We start from the raw sequence: 23,092 nt of genomic DNA, 5'->3' as shown, positions 1-23,092 counted from the left end.
CATGACATTGTACAGGAGACAGGGATCAAGACCCATCCCCATGGAAAAGTAATGCAAAAAAGCAAAATGGCTGTCTGAGGAAGCCTTACAAATAGCTGTGAAAAGAAGAGAAGCCAAAAGCAAAGGAGAAAAGGAAAGATATAGGCATCTAAATGCAGAGTTCCAAAGAATAGCAAGAAGAGATAAGAAAGCCTTCCTCAGCAATCAGTGCGAAGAAATAGAGGCAAACAACAGAATGGGAAAGACTAGAGATCTCTTCAAGAAAATTAGAGATACCAAGAGAACATTTCATGCAAAAATGGGCTCGATAAAGGACAGAAATGGTCTGGACCTAACAGAAGCAGAAGATATTAAGAACAGGTGGCAGGAATACACAGAAGAACTGTACGAAAAAGATCTTCACGACCCAGATAATGACAATGGTGTAATGACTCACCTAGAGCCAGACATCTTGGAATGTGAAGTCAAGTGGGCCTTAGAAAGCATCACTATGAACAAAGCTAGTGGAGGTGATGGAATTCCAGTTGAGCTATGTCAAATCCTGAAAGATGATGCTGCACTCAGTATGCCAGCACATTTGGAAAACTGAGCAGCGGCCACAGGACTGGAAAAGGTCAGTTTTCATTCCAGTCCCAAAGAAAGGCAATGCCAAAGAATGCTCAAACCTCTGCACAATTGCACTCATCTCACACACTAGTAAAGTATAATGTTAGCTATACGTTTTTCATAGTTACCCTTTGTTAGGTTGAGGAAGTACCCTTCTGTCACTAGTTTGCTTAGAGTTTTGTTGTTTTTTTAAATCAGAAATGGCGTATTGTAATTGTCATTTTTTCTGTACTCATGAAAGTGATTATATGGCTTTTCCAATGTAGTCTTTTAATAGTATGAATTACAATGATGTCTTTTAGAGTATTATACCACCATTGCATTCTGTTTCTGGAATTAAACTCACATGATGTATTTCTACAGAAATTCTGTTAAAAATTTTTGCATCTATGTTACATGAAGGATATTGGTTTGAGTATTTTTTACTGAATGATTTTGCCTGGTTTTGGTATCAGAGTGATGCTGACCTCACAGAATAAGCTTAGAGTTATATTTTCTTCAGATTTCTTGAAAGCTTGTGTAGAGTCAGTATTATTTTTCTCATATTTTTGGTAGAATTCACAGGGAAGCTGTCTTTGGAGTTTTCTTTGTGGGAAAGTTTTAAATTATTAATACATATTAAATAGCTAGTAAATACTGGGATATTCAGATGATATATTTCTTCTTGAGTGAGCTTTAGTAGTTTGGGTCTTTCAAAGAGTATGTTCATTTGTCTCATTGGTTGAATTTAGTGGCATGAAGTTGTTTGTAATATTCCCTGAATATCCTTTTTTAGTTTCTATAGAATCTGAACAGTATTCCCTGCTCATTCCTGATAATGGTAATTATCAAGATAATTATCTGATAATGGTAAGAGAGGATGATTCTGTCTTCTCTTCTTTTCCTGATCATTCTGACTAGAGGTTTGTTCATTTTATTTTCTTCTCAAAGAACCAGCAGTTAAATTGATTTTTAAAATATTTTTTATTTTGTATCTCAGTAATTTCTGTGCTTTAAAGGGTTTTTTCCCTGCTATTTTTAGTTTAATTTGATCTTTTTCTTATTTCTTAAAGTAGAAGTTGAGATCATTGATTTTTGAGACCTTAAGTGTCTTACTAGTTTCCAGATATTAAGGAATTTTTTTTCAGAGATCTTTCTGTTGATCTCTAATCATTCCAGTGTTATCAGGAAACATACTTTGTGTGACTTAAATTTTTTAAAGTTTTTTTAGTGGAGAATATGGTCTATCTTGGTCAATGTTCTGTGTACATTTGGAGAGAATATGTATTCTGTTATTTACTGGCTTGTCCTATCAACGTCAGTTAGATCAAATTGATTAATAACATTGTTCAACTGTTCTGAAACATTACTGATTTTCTGTCTATTCTTTATACCAATTGTTAAGAGATGGATATTGTCCATAATTTCCTGTTTGTGTATTTCATACTTTTTTGCATCACATAGTTTGTCGCTGTGTTATTAGTACATAAACATTTAGAATTGTTGCTGCTGCTGCTGCTAAGTCACTTCAGTCATGTCCGACTCTGTGCAACCCCAGAGACAGCAGCCCACCAGGCTGCCCCATCCCTGGGATTCTCCAGGGAAGAACACTGGAGTGGGTTGCCATTTCCTTCTCCAATGCATGAAAATAAAAAGTGAAAGTCAAGTCGCTCAGTCATTTCTGACTCCTAGCGACCCCATGGACTGCAGCCTACCAGGCTCCTCCATCCATGGGATTTTCCAGGCAAGAGTACTGGAGTGAGGTGCCATTGCCTTCTCCATTAGAATTGTTATGTCCTATTAAAATAGTCTGCTTTTCCCTTGATTATTGGTATCATGATATCTTTTTCCACCCTTTTACTTTTCTTTTCTGTGTGTATTTAAGTGGGCCTCCTTGTAGATAGAATATAGTATAATTGGGTTTTTCTCTTTATTCAGTGTGACACTCTTTTAGAGGCATGGTTGCACCATGTATATTTAACATGTGACATGCGAAATCTTCAGTTCAGTTCAGTCGCTCAGTCATGTCCGACTCTCTGCGACCCCATGAATTGCAGCACGCCAGTCCTCCCTGTCCATCACCAACTCCCGGAGTTCAGTTAGACTCACGTCCATCGAGTCAGTGATGCCATCCAGCCATCTCATCCTCTGTCATCCCCTTCCCCTCCTGCCCCCAATCCCTCCCAACATCAAAGTTTTTTCCAATGAGTCAATTCTTCGCATGAGGTGGCCAGAGTACTGGAGCTTCACCTTTAGCATCATTCCTTCCAAAGAAATCCCAGGGTTGATCTCCTTCAGAATAGACTGGTTGGATCTCCTTGCAGTCCAAGGGACTCTGAAGAGTCTTCTCCAACACCACAGTTCAAAAGCATCAATTCTTCGGCACTCAGCCTTCCTCACAGTCCAACTCTCACATCCATACATGACCACTGGAAAAACCAGAGCCTTGACTAGACAGACCTTAGTCGGCAAAGTAGTGTCCCTGCTTTTGAATATGCTATCTAGGTTGGTCATAACTTTTCTTCCAAGGAGTAAGCATCTTTTAATTTCATGGCTGCAGTCACCATCTGCAGTGACTTTGGAGCCCCAAACAATAAAGTCTGACACTGCTTCCACTGTTTCTCCATCTATTTCCCATGGAGTGATGGGACCGGGTGCCATGATCTTCGTTTTCTGAATGTTGAGCTTTAAGCAAACTTTTTCACTCTCCTCTTTTACTTTCATCAAGAGAGTTTAGTTCCTCTTCACTTTCTGCCATAAGGGTGGTGTCATCTGCATCTCTGAGGTTATTGATATTTCTCCCGGCAATCTTGATTCCAGCTTGTGTTTCTTCCAGTCCAGCGTTTCTCATGATGTACTCTGCATATAAGTTAAATAAGCAGGGTGGCAATATACAGCCTTGACATACTCCTTTTCCTATTTGGAACCAGTCTGTTGTTCCATGTCCAGTTCTAACTGTTGCTTCCTGGCCTGCATACAGATTTCTCAAGAGGCAGGTTAGGTGGTCTGGTATTCCCATCTCTCTAGAATTTTCCACAGTTTATTGTGATCCACACAGTCAAAGGCTTTGGCATAGTCAATAAAGCAGAAAGAGATGTTTTTCTGAAACTCTCTAGCTTTTTCCATGATCCAGCCCATGTTGGCAATTTGATCTCTGGTTCCTCTGCCTTTTTGAAAACCATCTTGAACATCAGGGAGTTCACGGTTCACGTATTGCTGAAGCCTGGCTTGGAGAATTTTGAGCATTACTTTACTAGCGTGTGAGATGAGTGCAATTGTGTGGTAATTTGAGCATAATTTGGCATTGCCTTTCTTTGGGATTGGATGAAAACTGACCTTTTCCAGTCCTGTGGCCACTGCCGAGTTTTCCAAATTTGCTGGCATATTGAGTGCAGCACTTTCACAGCATCATCTTTCAGAATTTGAAATAGCTCTACCGGCATTCCTTCACCTCCACTAGCTTTGTTCGTAGTGATGCTTTCTAAGGCCCACTTGACTTCACATTCCAGGATGTCTGGCTCTAGATGAGTGATTTCCCCCCCAGCAGAAGTGCAGAGTGTTAACCACTGGACCACCAAGGAAGTTCTATTGATAATATTTCTGCTATTTGTTTTCTAATTGCCTAATCTGTCTGTTACTGGTATTCCTTTTCTCTCTCTTTTTGTTGAATAATTGAGCATTTAAGTTATATTTTATCTTCTTTACTGACATGTTACAGTTGTAACATATTGTCCCTCAGTATCCATGAGGTATCCATTCCAGGAGCCTCCATGTATACCAAAATACATGAATGCTCAAGCCTGTTGCATCAAGTGATATGATATAATGAATACAGTTGGTTGTCCGTGTCCTTGGGCTTCCCTCTGGCTCAGATGGTAAAGAGGTTGCCTGCAGTGTGGGAGACCTGGGTTCCATCCCTGGGTTGGGAAGATCCCCTGGAGAAGGGAAAGGCTACCCACTTCAGTATTCTGGGCTGGAGAATTCCATGGACTGTATAGACCATGGGATCGCAAAGAGATGAACACAGCTGAACAACTTTGACTAACGTCCGTGTCTTTGGATGTAAATATGGAGGGCTGACTATATGTTTTTTTTAAAAAAAAAAAAAAAACACATATAAGTGGACCCACACAGCTCAAACCTATGTTTGAGAGTCAGGTGTACTTTCTTTTGCTTTGTTTAGTGATTCAGTTCAGTCTCTCAGCTGTGCCCAACTCTGTGACCTCATGGACTACAGCATGCCAGCCTTCCCTGTCCATTACCAACTCCCGAAGCCTAATCAAACTCATGTGCATCGAGTCAGTGATGCCATCCAACCATCTCATTCTCTGTCATCTGCTTCTCCTCCTGCCTTCAGTCTTTCCCAGTATCAGGGTCTTTTCCAATGAGTCAGTTCTTCGCATCAGGTGGCCAAAGTATTAGAGTTTCAGCTTCTGCATCAGTCCTTCCAGTGATTATTTAGAACTGATTTTCTTCAGGATTAACTGTTTTGATCTTGTAGTTCAAGGGACTCTCAAGAGTCTTCTCCAACGCCTCAGTTCAAAAGCATCAATTCTTCGGTGTTCTAGAGGATGAGATGGCTGGCTGGCATCACTGAATTGATGGAATGAGTTTGCGTAAACTCCGGGAGTTGGTCACGGACAGGGAGGCCTGGCATGCTGCGATTCATGGGGTCACAAAGAGTCAGACATGATTGAGCGACTGAACTGAACTGGACTAGCTTTCTTTTGTAGTACAGTTCTCACATCCATACACGACTACTGCAAAACCATAGCTTTGACTAGATGGAAAGTGATTACTTTATGGTTTATAGTTTAAATCTCTACAGTGTGTACTCAGATCTAACATCACTTCCTGTATGGTATAAGAAAGTTACCATAGTGTTTTTCTGTTTCTCTTTTTTAGGACTTGAGTTATCATTGTCTTAAAATTTTACTTTGACATAATGTTATAAACTCACAGTTGGAGAAGGAAATGGCAACCCACTCCAGTGTTCTTGCCTGGTGAATCCCAGGGACGACGGAGCCTGGTGGGCTGCCGTCTATAGGGTCGCACAGAGTCGGACATGACAGAAGCAACTTAGCAGCAGCAGCAGCAGCATAAACTCACAATACATTATTGTATTTGACTTAACCAGTCAATTATCTTTAAAAGAGATTTGAAAAATAAAGAAACAAGAGTTTTGTGATTTCTGATGTTCTCTATTCCTTTGTGTAAATTAAGATTTCCATCTAATACTGTTTTCTTCTGCCTGAAGATTTACTTTGATATTTCTTATGGTGAAAGTCTACCAGCAATGAATTCTTTCAGCTGTTATATGTCTGATGAAGTCTTTACTTCCCTTTTTTGAAACTGAGTATAGAAATTTAGGTTGACATTATCTTCCTTTCAATGTTTTAAAAATGTGCTTTTGTCATCCAGTTTGTACTGCTTCCTGGGAGAAAGTCAATTATCATTCTTACCTTTCCTCTGTAAATTGCATGATCTGTTTTCTCTGATTATTTTTAATATTTTCTCTTCATCCCTGGTTTTAAACAATTATGATATCCTTTAGTGTAGTTTTCTTTTTACGTTTTGTTGTTTGTTTACATCATGGTCTGTGAGTTTGTTGTGCTCGTAGAAACATTTTAACTGCTTAGTTCTTCAAGTATTTTTTCCTATCCCCTTTTCTCCAGTCTCTTTCAGGGACCTCAGTTTCACATAGACCAAGTGAAGTTGTCCCACAACTCACTTAAGCTCTTTTGGTTTTGGAGGGGTTTTATCCCCCAGTTTTGTTTTGTTTTGTTTCATTTCTGTTTTTCATTTTGTAAAGTCTGTTGCTGTGTCTTCAGGTTCACTTCTGCAGTGTTGAATCTGTTAATTCCACTCAAAGTGTTTTTCATCTTACATTTTATAGTTTTCATCTCTGGAAGTTTTGCTGCTTCTTGAGCATATGAATTATATTTTTAACTGTTTTAGTCTTTGTCCACACATTCTATCATATGTCATTTCTAAGTCTCTTCTATTGATTTTTCTGTCTAGAGTTGTATTTCTTACTTTTTTGCATATCTAGTAATTTTTATTTTTTGCATTTCTAGTTTTTTGTTTTTTGTTTGTTTTTAGTGTATGTTAGACATTATGAATTTTACCTTTTTGGGTGCTGAATTATCTTAAATTCCTTTAAATATTCTTGAGCTTTTTCAAGGACACAGTTAAATTACTTGAAAACAAGTTTATTTTTATGAAGCCTTACTTTTAAGCTTTGCTAGGTAAGACCAGAGAAGACTCAATTTTGAGGCTACTTCCCCCCCAGTACTGATGTATTACTCTTTTCTATTTTATCCAGTGCTCTCTGTATTAAAAGGTTTTCCATTTGGCTGAAGAGGAACACAAACTGTCTTGGCCCTGTTTAAACAGTGATTGTTTCACTTGGACTTTTCATCTGGTTCTTTCCCTAGCTTGAGGTTGTTTCCTCCCCTAATCTCTGTGCATTTGCTCACAAATTCTAGCCTTGAATTCACACCCTGTTCTCTTCAGTTTGAGAAGACCACCAAGCTCTTTTTGAGTTTCCCTTCCTGCTCTACCTTCTGGAAACTCTGGGCAGTGACTAGGGCAGTCATAGAGCTCACCTCAGTTGTTTTTCTTCTCTGAGATTATTGTCCTGAGTTGCCTATTGTCCAGTGTCTGAATTGTTTCATTTATATTGTCCATTTTTCAGTTCTTTAAGGCAGGAAAAGGATAAATCTGTTCCCCCTTATTTAACTAAGGCCAGAAATGAAAGTTTTATGTATGTACCATGTATCTCTTATCTGTCATTCTTTTTCATGCTTTTCTTTTTCTGAGCATAGAATGCTTTTCCTTCTTTGATTAATTTTTAACTCAAGTCTTCAGATTTCAACTTGGGTGAACCTCATTTGTGAAACTTTCCATGGCCTCCACTGATAGCAATAATCACTTCCTATTCTTTCAGGTTCCCTTAGTTTCTGGTACTTCTGTATGTAGTACTTGGAGAAGGCAATGGCACTCCACTCCAGTACTCTTGCCTGGAAAATCCCATGGATGAAGGAGTGTTGTAGGCTGCAGTCCATGGGGTTGAGGCAGACACAACTGAGCAACTTCACTTTTCACTTTTCACTTTCATGCATTGGAGAAGGAAATGGCAACCCACTCCAGTGTTCTTGCCTGGAGAATCCCAGGGACGGGGGAGCCTGGTGCAACCATCTATGGGGTTGCACAGAATCGGACACGACTGAAGCGACTTAGCAGCAGTAGCAGTACTTAATAGTGGATTATTTGATTATTCCTCTCTCCCAATAACGTCACAGGCATCCTGCTAGGTATTTTATTTATTTTATCTTATTTAATTTAATCCTCACATTACCTCATGATGTTGTTGCTATTGTGATCCCCACACAGTGCCAGTGCTTGGCTTGAAATAGATATTTTAATAAATCTATGAATGCCTGAAGGTAACTGAAGTACATCCAAAGGAAAGTGATTAGAGTGTTGATGGGGACTCAAAATGATGTCATGTTTAGAATTGTTTAAGGAACTGGAGATGTTTAGCCTGGAGAAAGAAGACTCTGGAACCTAATACCATCTTTAAATGTTTGGAGGGCTGTCACATTGAAGAGGGATTAGACAAGTTCCCTATGATCCCAAGGAAGTAAAATTAGGACTAGTGGTGAAAACTACAGGGAGATATAATACCTTTGTAAGGAGAATCTTTAATAAATAGGGCTCCCTAAAAGTCGAGTAGATAGCCTTGGAAATTTCTTTCTTTCTGATACAGTTACTGATATATGCATGTCTGCATAATACAGTCAGGTCTAGTATAACAATGGTGGGCTTGAAGTTACACTCTCAGCTCTTTAAGTGTCAACTGCAGAGTACCTGACATTAACAAACACGGAGTAGGCACTTACTTAGTATACTCTTCCCCTTGGTAGCCAAACATTGAAAAGGCAGGTAATTTAGTTACCTGTTGAGAATTTGAAATCTTATGATTCTTTGAACAACTTTAGCTCATATATTTTAATTCTTTTCCTTTGTCTGGATGATCTGTGTCATTTGTAACCATGTTTATGTCTTGGCTATTCATTATTTGCCTGCTGCTGCTGCTGCTGCTGCTAAGTCGCTTCAGTCGTGTCTGACTCTGTGTGACCCCATAGACGGCAGCCCACCAGGCTCCCCCGTCCCTGGGATTCTCCAGGCAAGAACCCTGGAGTGGGTTGCCATTTCCTTCTCCAATGCATGAAAGTGAAAAGTGAAAGTGAAGTGTCTCAGTCATGTCCGACTCCTAGCGACCCCATGGACTGCAACCTACCAGGCTTCTCCATCCATGGGATTTTCCAGGCAAGAGTACTGGAGTGGGTTGCCATTGCCTTCTCCCATTATTTGCCTAAGTAATCTTAAAAATAATTGATGAAGACAAGTGTGAAAAACATTTTTTTAATGCAGTTCTTTGACTGTGAACACAAAAAAAGAATTCATGCCCTCTGCTTAGTAGAGCATAAAAGTGTTGTTCTTGTTGCCAGTTCATTTCTTTCATTAATTTAGCAGATAGGTTTTGTGTGTCTGTTATGTGCCAGGCCCTGTTAGTCACTGGGGATACAGTAGCAAATAAGGTAGGCTCTGTCCTAAGGAATCTACAATCTCCTAGGAAAAATAGGCAAATAAATAGTGAAAATACACTGCGATAATTGTTATAATAAATTGAATGTGTAGTGTTACAATGCACAGAAAGATGATCCAACACTGTCTTAAAGAAACTTAGGGGCATCAGAGGAAGCATCATGGGGAAAGTAACATGCAGTTTGAGACCTGAGGACAAGGAGTTATTCAGGCATATTGGGGAAGAGGAATATTCCAGAAAAGTGTCTTAGCAGCCAAAGAGAGTATACCATGTTTGGAGAACTGAAAGCCTTTAGTACATCTGGAACATGGAGTGTGATGGTAGAGTGACAAAAATGAGACTGGAGAGCTGAGCAGAGACTAGAGAGCTGAACAGCTTTGTGATTAATGGAGTCTCGACTTTATCATAAGGGAAATACAAAACCAACCAGAGTTTTTAAAGCAGGGAAATGATTTGACTGGATTTGTATTCAAAAATTGAAATTCATGCCGTCTTTGTTAGTTGGAAGTTGATAGATAATACTTAAAGCTGAAAAATCAAGAAATAAAGTACAAACATGTTTATTGAGAAATATAGGGGGTAAATATTAGAAGAAATAACTGAAAGAATTGAGGATGGCTGTTCTTAGGGCTTGGGAATTGGGTTATGGAAGAGTTAGGCCAGGAACTGATTTTTTTCTCTCCCTGTAAGACTTGTAGAATGATTTGCCCTTCTTAATCTACATTCAGTGTATCATAGTGGTTAAGAATATGGATGCTAAGGCCAGACTGCCTGGGCTGAATCTTGCTTCCACTATTTATCAGTTGCTTAATTTCTCTGTGCTTAGGTTTTCCTCTCTGTAAAAATGAGAATAATAATAGAATTTCTGTAGTTTTATGAGGACTAATGAGTTAATACAAATAAAACTGTGGTGCATAATAAACGCTGAGTGTTAGCTGTTATTCTCACTCGTTAGCATGTTCAGGTACTAATACATAAGGAGAATAGACAAATTTGCAATCATAGTGGGCCATTTTTTAAATGTTACTTTTAGTAATCAAGAAAACAGGCAAACACAGTCTGAACAAGTATAGATTTCATCAACATGATTATTAAGATTACTCTAATGCACATGTAAGGAATATTGTATGTTAACAACTGTAGGATACATATTCCTTTCAAGAATGGAACATTTGTAAAATTGACCAAAGAAATTCTCAAATATTAAAGTGTGAAATTATGTAGATTGTGATGTCTATTCACAATGCATTTAAAGTAGAAGTCAACACAAAATATAATTGTAAAATTCCTCATAAAATTAGAAATTTAAAAATATACTACAGGTGAATCCATAAGTCAGAAAAAGAATCATAACTAAAATTAAGAATAATCATTTAAAGTACTATGGATCAAAATTTGGTATACTTTTAAAAATCACTTAAAGTTTTACATGTGTATTTTAGAGAAGAATATCTAAAAGCTAAAGGAGTTTTTATTTCAAGAAACTCAAAGAAAAAGAGAAGTAGAATTATTAGAATAGGAAACATTTCAAAAGCTAAGTGCACAGGCAGCAGCCAGGGGCTAGCCCCAAAAGCAGGCTAAAGATCAGGCCTGCTGTGTTAACTTTTTCAGCACATTCAGTTCAGTTCAGTCGCACAGTTGTGTCCGACTCTTTGCAATCCCATGGAATGCAGCACTCCAGGCTTCCCTGTCCATCACCAACTTCTGGAGCTTACTCAAATGCATATACATTCAGTCGGTGATGCCATCCAACCATCGCATCCTCTGTCCTTCCTTCAGAATCGGTCTTTTCAGATCGGTCAGTTTTTCACAGCAGATGGCCAGAGTACTGGAGTTTCAGCTTCAGCATCAGTCCTTCCAATGAATACTCAGGACTGATTTCCTGTAGGATGGACTGGTTGGATCTTCTTTCTATCCGGGAGACTCTTAAGAGTCTTCTCCAGCACCACAATTCAATCAGTTCTTTGGCACTCAGTTTTCTTTATAGTCCAACTCTCACATCCCTACATGACTACTGGAAAAACCATGCCTTTGACTATATGGACCTTTGTTGGCAAAGTAATGTCTCTGCTTTTCAATTTGCTGTCTGTGTTGGTCATAGCTTTCTTCCAAGAAACAAATGTCTTTTAATTTCATGGCTGCAGTCACCATCTGCAGTGACTTTGCAGCCCAGAAAAGTAGTCTCTCACTGTTTCCATTGTTTTCCCATCTATTTGCCATGGAGTGATAGCACCAGATGCCATGATCTTAGTTTTCTGAATGTGAAGTTTTGAGCCAACTTTTTCCACTCTCCTCTTTCACTTTCATCAAGAGACTCTTTAGTTCTTTGCTTTCTGCCATAAGGGTGGTGTCATCTGCGTATCTGAGGTTATTGATATTTCTCCTGACAGTCTTGATTCCAGCTCGTGCTTCATCCAGCCCAGCATTTTTCATGATGTACTCTGCATATAAGTTAAATAAACAGGGTGACAATATACATCCTTGATGTACTCCTTTCTTGGTTTGGAACCAGTCTGTTGTTCCGTGTCCAGTTCTAACTGTAGCTTCTTGACCTGCATACCAGTTTCTCAGGAGGCAGGTCAGGTGGTCTGGTATTCCCATCTATTGAAGAATTTTCCACAGTTTATTGTAATCCACACAGTCAAAGACTTTGGCATAGCCAGTAAAGCAGACACAGATGTTTTTCTGGAACTGTCTTGCTTTTTTGATGATCCAGCAGATGTTGGTAATTTGATCTCTGGTTCCTGTGCCTTTTCTAATCCAGTTTGAACATCTGGAAGTTCACGGTTCATGTATTGTTGAAGCCTGGCTTGGAGAATTATTTTGAGCATTACTTTGCTAGCATGTGAAATGAATGCAATTGTGAGCATTTTTGAGCATTCTTTGGCATTGCCTTTCTTTGGGATAGGAATGAAAACTGACCTTTTCCAGTTCTGTGGCCACTACTGAGTTTTCTAAATGTGTTGGCATATTGAGTGCAGCACTTTCACATTGAGTTTCACACTGAATTTTCTTATTGAGTTTCAGCACACTAAGGATGTGAAAATTTGGGGACTTTGATACATTGCCAAGCAGGATGTCAACTGATAAATCCACTTTGGAAATTATTCTGGTATTATCTAATAGTTAACTTTGCATTTTCTTTCATCAATATATGCTAGAGAAACTACATGTGTACCATGAGACATATATAAGTGTACTCATAGTCTTCTTATTGGTAACCGTCCAAAACTGTAGAATTGCTAAATTATGGTATATCACAATAGAATAGTATAATACAAAGAATACAATATGAAGTGAAAATAAACAGCTACCTTGATATGAATAACTCTCATAAGTATTCAAAATGACCCAGTTTATATAAAGTTCCAAAACAGACAAACATTAAATATATTGTTTAGGGGTACAGAAATAAAGGTTGTAAGACACTATAATATACTTTTCCATATATACTATGTAAATGTTCAATAAATATTTCATAAATAAATGAATCAGTTTTATCTCTGAAGCAAAAATGGTGAATATCAATTTAAAAAGTCTAATAGAGAATGGACTATGATTGCCATGATGAAGGGATGGATTGGAAGTTTGGGATTAGCAGATGCAAACTATTATATACAGAGTGGTTAAACACAAGTTCATATTGTAGAGCACAGGGAACAATATTCAGTATCCTGTAATAAAGCATAATGGAAAAGAATATGTAACTGAATCACTTTGCTGTATAGCAGAAACTAACATTGTAAATTAACTATACTTTAATAAAATAAATTTTTAAAAAGAAAAGTCTAGTAGATTTTATTATTCATTGTAGGGAATAAGGATGGAAATAATAATAATAGCTTGTGTTTATAAAGTTTCTTCTTACTGGACAGGTGACCCCATTTCAGGCATTTATATTGAATATCAATAGCTGAATATAGATATTAAACGAACATACCTTACACCAGTGTATGTGTGTGTGTGTGTGTGTGTGTGTGTGAGAATTCCAAAAGAAATACTTATAACCCAAGGAGTTCTGGAATTATTTATTTATACTGAACTCATCTTTCAGAATGATTCTGGTAAGAATCCATTGGCATGCTCCTGTCTTCAGAAAGTAGTATAAAATCATTTATCAATGTTCTTTGAAATAAACTCTTACTATTGACTTTGTTACTATATCTGACATTTTTTTAATTGCCAACGTGTATTTTTTGAAATCCTCATTTTGATACTAGGGGCTTCCCAGGTGGCTCATTGGTAAAGAATCTGCTTGCTAACGCTGATGAGATTCAGTCTCTGGGTCAGGAAGATCTCCTGGAAAAGGAAATAGCAAAAAAAAAAAAAAAGGAAATGGCAACCCACTCCAGAGCCTGGAAGGCTACAGTCCAAAGGGTTGCAAAGAGTCAAACACAACTAACTTAGTGACTAAATAGCAGCAGCAGTAGCATTCTGATATTAGCTTGTGGCTATTAGGATGGATGACTTAATAAAGTCCTTTATATAATTTGTCAGCTTTTATATTTAAAATAATGTTTGAAAACTGCTCAACTTTAAGTCATCTAAATTCCAAGGAGGGAAACAATTTTTTGCCTGATAAATCCTTTTTGTGGTGAAAGGCTTCAGGTGGAAGTGAGGAACTCAAATGCTTGTAGTGGCCACAGAGGTGATAAATGAGAGAAGAAGGATGGAAACTTTGCCAAGTCTAGAGCACATAGTCCTCCCTCACTGAACAGGGCAGCTCCTACTCAGCTCTGTAGCCATGAAGGTATATGGGTTATGGTGCCAAATCTAATTTATCAAATATATATTTGGCAGTTAATTGAGGAATTCTAAGTATTGTGTAAGTGATCCAAAAAAAGTCTGTGGGCAGAATCTAGCCACCAGGGTGTTAGCTTGCAAATAACTATAAAAGGATATACAATTTTGGTGAAATAATTTGTTTTTGTTGTGTTTTACATGTAGTCGGCAGAGGTATGTTCTTGGAGACACAGCAATGCAGAAGATGGCCAAGTCTCATGTTTTCTTAAGTGGTATGGGTGGTCTTGGTTTGGAAATTGGTAAGTAGTATTTTTGTTTATAATTTTATATGATGCTTTTGAGCAACGTAATTTAAATAATTTAATTCCTCTCCCATGTATTATTTTCTGTAAAAGAAGTTAGATCCAAAATCTTGATCCGATTCAGTTTTTATTTGTTTATTTATTTTTTTGGCAAGACTGTTTCACATTCTTGCATGAGAAACCAGTTATGACTCTCTTGCTTCTCTTTTGATGTTGTTAATAGCTGTTAATGATATTTCTCTGTATCGATTAATTAATTATGGTAGAGAGCACACACATATTCATAACAGCATGTCTGGAAGTATACACTGAAATTTTAAGAGTGATTATCTCAGTGTGGTTTGATTATGGAAATCAAATTTTATTTTTATTCCTTTTTGTTCATCTCTATTTTCTAAGAAACTGACATTTTTAAAGTAGTAAAACAGTTAAAATTACTCAGTCAGAGATATGAACAGACTCCATGAAGGCATATCTAATATACAATTCCTAATATTAAGCTATTCCTTTTTTTTCCCTCATTATAGCAAAGAATCTTGTCCTTGCAGGGATTAAGGTAAGTGGGTAAATGTTCTTCATAAGAAGAATTGCTTGTTATGAACTCTTCTTTTTTTTCCCTCATTGGTAGTGATAATATTATTTACACTTTGGCTTAATTATTGCTTCTTCATTTAGTAGAAAAATTGTCTTAATTCTCTATTTTCCTTTTTTAATAATACTTTTTATTATAGAAAATGTCAAAATTATACTAAAAAAAAAGAGAATAGTTTTAGCTAACCCCATGTACACATCTCGTATGTGCAGTTATCAGCTCATAGAGAAATTTGTTTCATGTATCTCGTTCCCCACGGCCCCCTAACTGCCCAGTTATTTTGACATAAATCTCAGAAATCTTATGTTATTCTTAAATCATTTTAGTATATAGCTCAAAAATATAAGGGTGTTTTTTTAAAACAACCACAATATCACTTTCACACCTAAAAATGTTAACAGTTTTTTAAATATCATTGTTATCTTCAAACAAAACTTAGCAATTTGAACTACAGCATTTATATCACTTTCTTTGGGTCAGGAATTAGATGTACTTTTGCTAATACCTCTGGCTGAGCGTCTCTCACAAAGCTCCAGTCAACATATTGGCAGGGCCTATAGTCATCTTGATGCTGGGGAAAGGGTCTGCTTCCCAAGCTCGCTCATGTAGTTATTGGCAGGATTCAGTGGCAAGGATGTACCAGTTCACATTCCCACCTCAATTCCTTGCTGGCTATTGATTGGAGGTCACCATCAGTTCCTTGCCATGTGGCCCTCGCCATAGGGCAGCTCACAGTATGGCAGCTTGTTTCATCAGAGTAAGCAAGCAAAAGATAAGAAGAGAAATGTGCCAGGTCTTTTGTAACCTAATCTCAGAAGTGACATTCCATCACCTATGCTATAGTCATCAAAAGCAAGTCACTTAGGAGATGGGATAGCATAAAGGCCTGAATATCAAGAGGTATGAATCATTGGGGCTATCATAGAAGACTACCATAATCATCAAGTATCTAGTTAGAGTTCATATTTTCCTTTCTTTTATTTGATTTGTTCTAATCCGCATCCAGGTAAAGCCCATATACTGAACTTGGTTTCTTTTAATCAGTAGATCTTCCTACCCTTATTTTTTTTCCTTCCTTGCAATTTACTGGTTAAAAAATCAGGTCACTTATCACATGCACCTCCATATTTATATATTTGTGTGTCTTCTCTTACTATAACAATTTGAGTCTTAATGACATGAACCTGATTACTTATTTGCTTTACCCTATATTATATTCTGGGCTTCCCTTGTAGCTCAGCTGGTAAAGAATCCGCCTGCAATCCAGCAGACCTGGGTTTGATCCCAGGGTTGGGAAGACCCCCTGGAGAAGGGAAAGGCTATCCACTCCAGTATTCTGGCCTAGAGAATTCCATGGATTGCATAGTCCCTGGGGTTGCAAAGAGACAAGACTGAGAGACTTTCACTTTCATATTATATTCTGCTTGTCTGTGACATAGCTATAGAATAACAATTCCAGCATTATTAATATCAATGTGATTATTGAAAACAGTTTAAGGTGAGTTTTTTTTTTATCCCTAGTATCCCATCTGGATTTGACAGACAGATTAATTGCTTTCTTAAGTCATGTTAATTCTTTTGTGTAGTTATGCAACAAATTCAAATAGATAGTTTTGCCCATTTATTCATCTTTCTAGGGATCTTTAGGGATTGCTTTTTTAGTTTGATTTAGTTTACTATTATATGAGAAATAATGCAAAGTCAATTTATAAAGCAAAGTATGTTCAAGTAAGTCTATCTTCTCTCTACCCTATTTCGTCCTTTGTGTATTAGGTCACCTTCTTTTTAATCTCTTTTTAAATATAAGCAAATGCATGTACATAGATATGCAAATCTGTACATGTGTGTTTGCACATTTATCCTCACCTGCCTTTCATAGATAAAGTACCATACTTACTTCTACCTAGCTTTTTGCCACATATAAGCATATCCTGGTTTTACTCCATAGTGATTTTTTTTTCATTATTTTTTAATAACTGTATGGATATACATTGTGTAGATGTATCATACATAATTATACATAGTTCTTCATTGGTAGACATTTTTATCATTTCCAGTCTTTTGCTATTACAAATAGTGCTACAGCTAACGCTCGTGTGTGTGTGTGTGTGTGTGTGTGTATGTATTTATGTGTATATATATATCTTTATATTTTTTTCCAGTGTGTCTTTGTGATAGATTCTTTTTTTGTGTGTGTGATAGATTCTTAAGAGTAGGATTGCTATATCAAAGGAGAAATGCCCTTGTCATTATGCTAAAGATTGCCAGATTTTTCTCATTGAGGTTTTGTGCTACTTCACATTCCCACCAATAATGCCTGATTCACTTCACTCCCACCAGTAGAGCATATTGTCAAACTTTTAGATTTATGCCATGCTAATGAATGAGAAAAGGTATTTCATTCTTGAGCAAGGTTGAAGATGCTTAAATATTTTGATGGCCCCTACATATTTCTATTCTGGTATACCCTGTGTCCATATTTGTGGCTTGTAATATAAGTTTAAAATACCTTTTTTCCAGTTAGTATCTTTCTTACTTTAAACATGACCATTTGGAAAAGTTATTTATGTGATTTTTAAAGATTTTGTGTGTATGTTGATTTATATGACATGCTATGTTTCTAAACTTAAATTCTCTTATGGTTTTTTAAAGTAGCTTTTCTCATAATATAAAGGTGCCATAATAATGTAAGTGCATGGCAATGTGCCTAATGTATTCATTTTTTTAAATCAACTAAGGTTCAGTACTATCTGTAAAATACATACATACACACCCAACAGCAAACATATAGTAAGTTTATATGGAATATGGAATTACAATATGACCATCATGTTAATTATTATTATTTAATTGAGAATTGTTATTGATAAATGTCATAGTGGAAAGTATTGTTAATTCTTATTGTCATTAGTATACAGCTATTAATAGCTAAAGAATAAGGTTATATAAATGTCTTTGTAACTTGGAATTACAGTTTTACTATTTTAAGTAATCAAAACCCTGCTTTTAAGGTTTATCTTAGCTCATTTCACAGTTGAATAATGAAGGTATATTCAAGTTAATATAACATTGATCTCTGCAAAAAAATAATATACTGGCATTAAAATAATATGTTGTGTTTATAAAAGAAATAATAATAATAAAATAGTTTTTCCATGATCTTTTCTGGATTTCTAGATGTCTGTAGTCATATTATCTGACTATAGACATGAATGGATCTAACTGGATTTTAATTACTTTCTCTGGTCTAATTACACAGGCTAATAGTTCCAATCCAGTGTAAATAATATTGGAGATAGTGAGCATCCTTGATTTACTCCTGACTTTAACAGATATTTTTCTCCTTTTTGAAGGCACTTACAATTCATGATACAGAAAAATGCCAACCATGGGATCTAGGAACCAACTTCTTTCTCTGTGAAGATGATGTTGTTAATATAAGAAACAGGTGAAGATAGATATTTTGATGTGTTATCATAGGATTTTTTTTTAATGTTGCAGTTACTTAGAACATTTTCTGAATCTAGAATACCAATTCAGTCTTAGCTATTTAACTCATCACCATAAATTCACTCTACCATAGACAAATAAGTACTGACATGTAAATATTTACGTTTGTCAAAATTTTAATATTGTCACATTGCTACTTAGGAATGAATTTCTTTGAGATTGTTAAAGTAGGTCCTTATTATTGCTCAGTCATTAAGAGACTGAAGGAGCATTGGCCTATAAGAGTATGTACATTTTGAGATTGTGTGACTTCCTCTGGAATATGACAGTGTGCTACATCTTAAGATTGTATAGTATAAGTAACCCTTAGCTTCTTTCTTCCTCTCCAGTTTAAAATTCCCATTGAAATGTTGTAACATTTAGGTTTCTCTAATGTCTTCAGAGTGTCCAAATTTGAAAAATTGAATGTGTTTATTGAACAAAAGAGTAGTAAAAGTCTTTTTTCTTTTTTGTGTGTATGTATTTTGTTTTTTTAGGGCTGAAGCTATACTTCAACATATTGCAGAATTAAATCCATATGTTCATGTCACATCATCTTCTATTCCTTTAAATGAAACCACAGATCTCTCCTTCTTAGATAAATACCAGGTTAGTACTCCATGTTATATTAGATGTTATTGACAGATTCCAAGGTTAAAAGTTGGCTTAAAGCTCAACATTCAGAAAACCAAGATAATGGCATCTGGTCCCATCACTTCATGGGAAATAGATGGTGAACCAGTGGAAACAGTGAGAGATTTTATTTTGGGGGGCTCCAAAATCACTACTGGTGGTGACTGCAGCCATGAAATTAAAAGACACTTACTCCTTGAAGGAAAGTTATGACCAACTAGACAGCATATTAAAAAGCAGAGACATTACTTTGCCAACAAAGGTCCATCTAGTCAAGGCTATGGTTTTTCCAGTGGTCATGTACAGATGTGAGAGTTGCACTATAAAGAAAGCCGAGCGCAGAAGAATTGACACTTTTCAACTGTGGTGTTGGAGAAGACTCTTAATGAGTCCCTTGGACTGCAAGGAGATCCAACAAGTCCATCCTAAAGGAGATCAGTCCTGAGTATTCATTGGAAGGACTGATGTTGAAGCTGAAACTCCAGTACTTTGGCCACCTGATGTGAAGAACTGACTCATTTGAAAAGACTCTGATGCTGGGAAAGATTGAAGTCAGGAGGAGAAGCGGGCGACAGAGGATGAGATGGTTGGATGGCATCACCGACTCAGTGGACATGAGTTTGCGTAAACTCCAGGAGTTGGTGATGGACAGGGAGGCCTGGCGTGCTGCAGTCCATGGGGTCGCAAAGAGGCGGACACAACTGAGCAACTGAACTGAACTGAAGGCAAATCATTAAGTATTAATAAAGTACTGATTTAATATAGTCTATTAAGTAGATCAAAAAATTCAGGTTAAAAGACTTAGAATAATACCTTTAAAGTGCTTTGTTTTAGGGCAATGACCTAAGAATTACAAAGCAATTATATCAGTCAGCTATTTTCGCAGTAACGTGCATGAGAAACCACAAATTCAGTGGTTTATAGCAACATGCATTTCTTTCTCATGCTTCTGATGTCAGTTGGAATTCAGCTGTTCTAGCTATACTTGAACTCCTCCACAGTCTGAGTCCTGGTCCATGAACCTCTCTTCGGGGACCAGGAGGCTACCTGAGACATGGTCTCATACCAGTAGCAGAAATACAAAGGAGCAAGTGCCACTTTCCAAGCACATTTCAAACCTCTGTTTGTGTTGCTTCCATTAATATTTCATTGACAGAGCAGGTCACATGGTCAGGTCCAAAGTAAAGGAGCAGGAAAGCACACTCTACTCTTCCTAAGGCCATAGGCAAAGAGTAATATATAGCCCAGGTACCTAGAAGTAAATAATATGGATCAACAGTTCAGTCTTCGTTAGGTAACAAATAAAAAAAAATTCTCAACGCCTGGGATGTTCTGAAAGTGACTGCATTTTTTCCCGTGATATTATGATACCCATTGTCTAAGAAAAAGCACTCCTGTGTTTCTTAAGATCTCAAAACTTCTGACACTTGTGTTACTATATGCGTTTTCTCCACACACCAGGCAATTTTCCAACTCTAGACACCTAGCTTGGTGTCCTTCAGTTCAATTCAGTCCTGACACTGTCTGGAGAAGATAGTGTCAGATCCCACAGGTTAAGGACTCAGTCCTATAAGAACCCACATCCTCAAGCCCTTTTCTGATGCCAGTTGCAAGTTCAGGTTACATGTGCTTCTCAGAGCTGGCTATGAATCAGATGTTTTCACAATCCCCTCCTTAGGTTCAGTTAGTTTACTAAAGCAGCACACAAACTCAGAAAAACAGTTTACTTACTAGATTACGAGTTTATTGTGTTATAAAAGACAGTGACTCAGGAACAGCCAGGTAGAAGAGATGCATAGGTTAGGGGATGGGTACAAGGGGTGCCATGTTTCCATGGCCTCTCCAGTATGCCACCTTCCCAGTACCTCCACGTGTTGAATCCCCTGGTTCAAGGATTTTTATGGAGGCTTTATTATGTAAGCAAAAATGATTAATAGTATACATTGGCCATTGGTGATTAAGTCAGTTTGCAGCACAAGAGATCTGGGAGATAGGATTGAAGGTTCTAAACCTCACAGCCTAAGGTTGGTTCCCCTAACAACCAGCCCCCATCCTTAGGGGCTTCCCAAAAGTCAACTCATTAACATAAACTCAGGTGTGTCTGAAAGGGCTTGTTATGAGAAACAAGACATTTACTTCACCTTTTTCACTGTGAAGATATGTCCCAAAGGACAAAATTAAATATAACGAAAGATGCCCCTGAGCTCTTATATAGGAAATCACAAGAGTAGTAGCAACTATGTGCTAGAAACCTTGAATGAAGACAAAATATGTATTTCTTATTATAATGACAGTATCACACCCACTTAAAGATCATTGTAGATGTCCATTCTTGACTGGAAAACTTAAAATCCATCCTGCTACAGAGATACTTAATAGACTGTCTACAGTAGAATTACTTAATAGACTTCTTTTTCAGTGATTACATGAGGTCAAAATTGTATAAGGGAAATGCTCAGAGACCAAAATTGAATAGGTAATTAAAAGGAAACCAGTTAAGTGTGGCTGTGTTCACTTTCTGGACAGAGTTTGCTTGTCTCAGTGACCACGTTTCTTGGGAATTGGGAATGGTCACATAGAAACTAGATAAAAATTTGTATGAGATACGATATATAATTGAGCCCTACCACCTCTTTCTAACTCTCTGGAACCTCAGAAAGCTAAACCCTTAATGAAAAGGTGTATGAGAACAATCTTTGACCATCAGAATAGGAAATTTGTCTGTTTTCTCTTATTGGTGTTTAGTCACTAGGTCATGTCCAACTCTTTAAAACTCCATGGACTGCAGCATGCCAGCTTCCTCTTGTCTTCTACTATGTCCCAGGGTTTTCTCAAATTCATGTTCATTGAGTCAGTGATAGTATCTAACCAACTCATCCTCTGCTGCCGCCGCCTTCTTTTGCTTTCAATCTTTCCCAGCATCAATGTCTTTCCCATTGAGTTGGCTCTTTGCATCAGGTGGCCAAAGTATTGGAGCTTCAGCTTCAGCATCAGTCCTTCCAATGAATATTCAAGTTTGATTTCCTTTAGGATTGACTGGTTTGATCTCCTTGCTGTCCAAGGGACTCTCAAGACTCCTCTCCAACACTGTAGTTTGAAAGTAACAGTTCTTTGGCACTCAGCCTTCTTTATGGTCCAGCTCTCACATCCATACATGACCACTGGAAAAACCATAGCTTTGATTATAAGGATCTTTGTGATGTCTCTGCTTTTTAATATGCTGTCTAGGCTTGTCATAGCATTCCTTCCAAGGAGTAAGTATCTTAATTTCATGGCTGCAGTCACCATCTGCAGTGATTTTGGAGCCCAAGAAGAGAAAAATCTGTCACTGCTTCTACTTTTTCCCCTTCTGTTTGCCATGAAATGATGGGACCAGATGCCATGATCTTAGTTTTTTGAATGTTGAGTTTCATGCCAGTTTTTTCACTCTGCTCTTTCACCCTTGTCAAGAAGCTTTTTAGTTACTCTACACTTTTTGCTATTAGGGCAGAATAATCTGCGTATATGAGGTTGTTGATATTTTCCCTGGCAGTCTTGATACCAGCTTGTGATTCATCCAGCCCAACATTTCACTTAATGTACTCTATATATGGGTTTCCCAAGTGGTGGTGGTGGTGCTGCTGCTGCAGCTAAGTCGCTTCAGTTGTGTCCAACTCTGTGCGACCCCAGAGATGACAGCCCATCAGGCTCCCCCATCCCTGGGATTCTCCAGGGAAGAACACTGGAGTGGGTTGTCATTTCCTTCTCCAGTGCGTGAAAGTGAAGTCACTCAGTCGTGTCTGACTCCTAGCGACCCCATGAACTGCAGCCTACCAGGCTTCTCCGTCCATGGAATTTTCCAGGCAAGAGTACTGGAGTGGGTTGCCATTGCCTTCTCCCCCAAGTGGTGCAATGGTAAAGAATTCTCCTAGCAATGCAGAGGATACCAGAGATGCAGATTTGATCCCTGGGTCAGGAAGATTCCCTTGGAGTAGGAAATGACAACCCACTCTAGTATTTTTGCCTGGAAAATTCCATGGACAGCGGATCCTGACAGGCTACAGTCCATGAGGTCTTAAAGAGTCAGACACAACTCAGCACATGAGCACAGCACATACTCTGCATATAAGTTAAATAAATAAGGTGACAGTATAC

General features: G+C 37.5%; 1 protein-coding gene across 1 annotated transcript in view; it reads left to right on the top strand.

The window, feature by feature from the left end:
- The window catches only part of UBA6 (ubiquitin like modifier activating enzyme 6), an 86,885-nt gene that overhangs the window by 11,716 nt on the left and 52,077 nt on the right, over positions 1–23,092 (top strand). The window contains exons 3-6 of the mRNA XM_052642161.1: positions 14,147–14,241; positions 14,772–14,800; positions 18,190–18,284; positions 18,823–18,934. Coding sequence (XP_052498121.1) covers positions 14,147–14,241; positions 14,772–14,800; positions 18,190–18,284; positions 18,823–18,934 — 331 coding nt within the window. The remainder of the gene's footprint in view (positions 1–14,146; positions 14,242–14,771; positions 14,801–18,189; positions 18,285–18,822; positions 18,935–23,092) is intronic.

This window comes from Budorcas taxicolor, chromosome 6, assembly GCF_023091745.1.
Source record: "Budorcas taxicolor isolate Tak-1 chromosome 6, Takin1.1, whole genome shotgun sequence".
NCBI classification, from domain to species: domain Eukaryota; kingdom Metazoa; phylum Chordata; class Mammalia; order Artiodactyla; family Bovidae; genus Budorcas; species Budorcas taxicolor.
The sequence above is the reverse complement of the archived record's forward strand: the minus strand, read 5'-3'. Positions and strand labels throughout refer to the sequence as shown.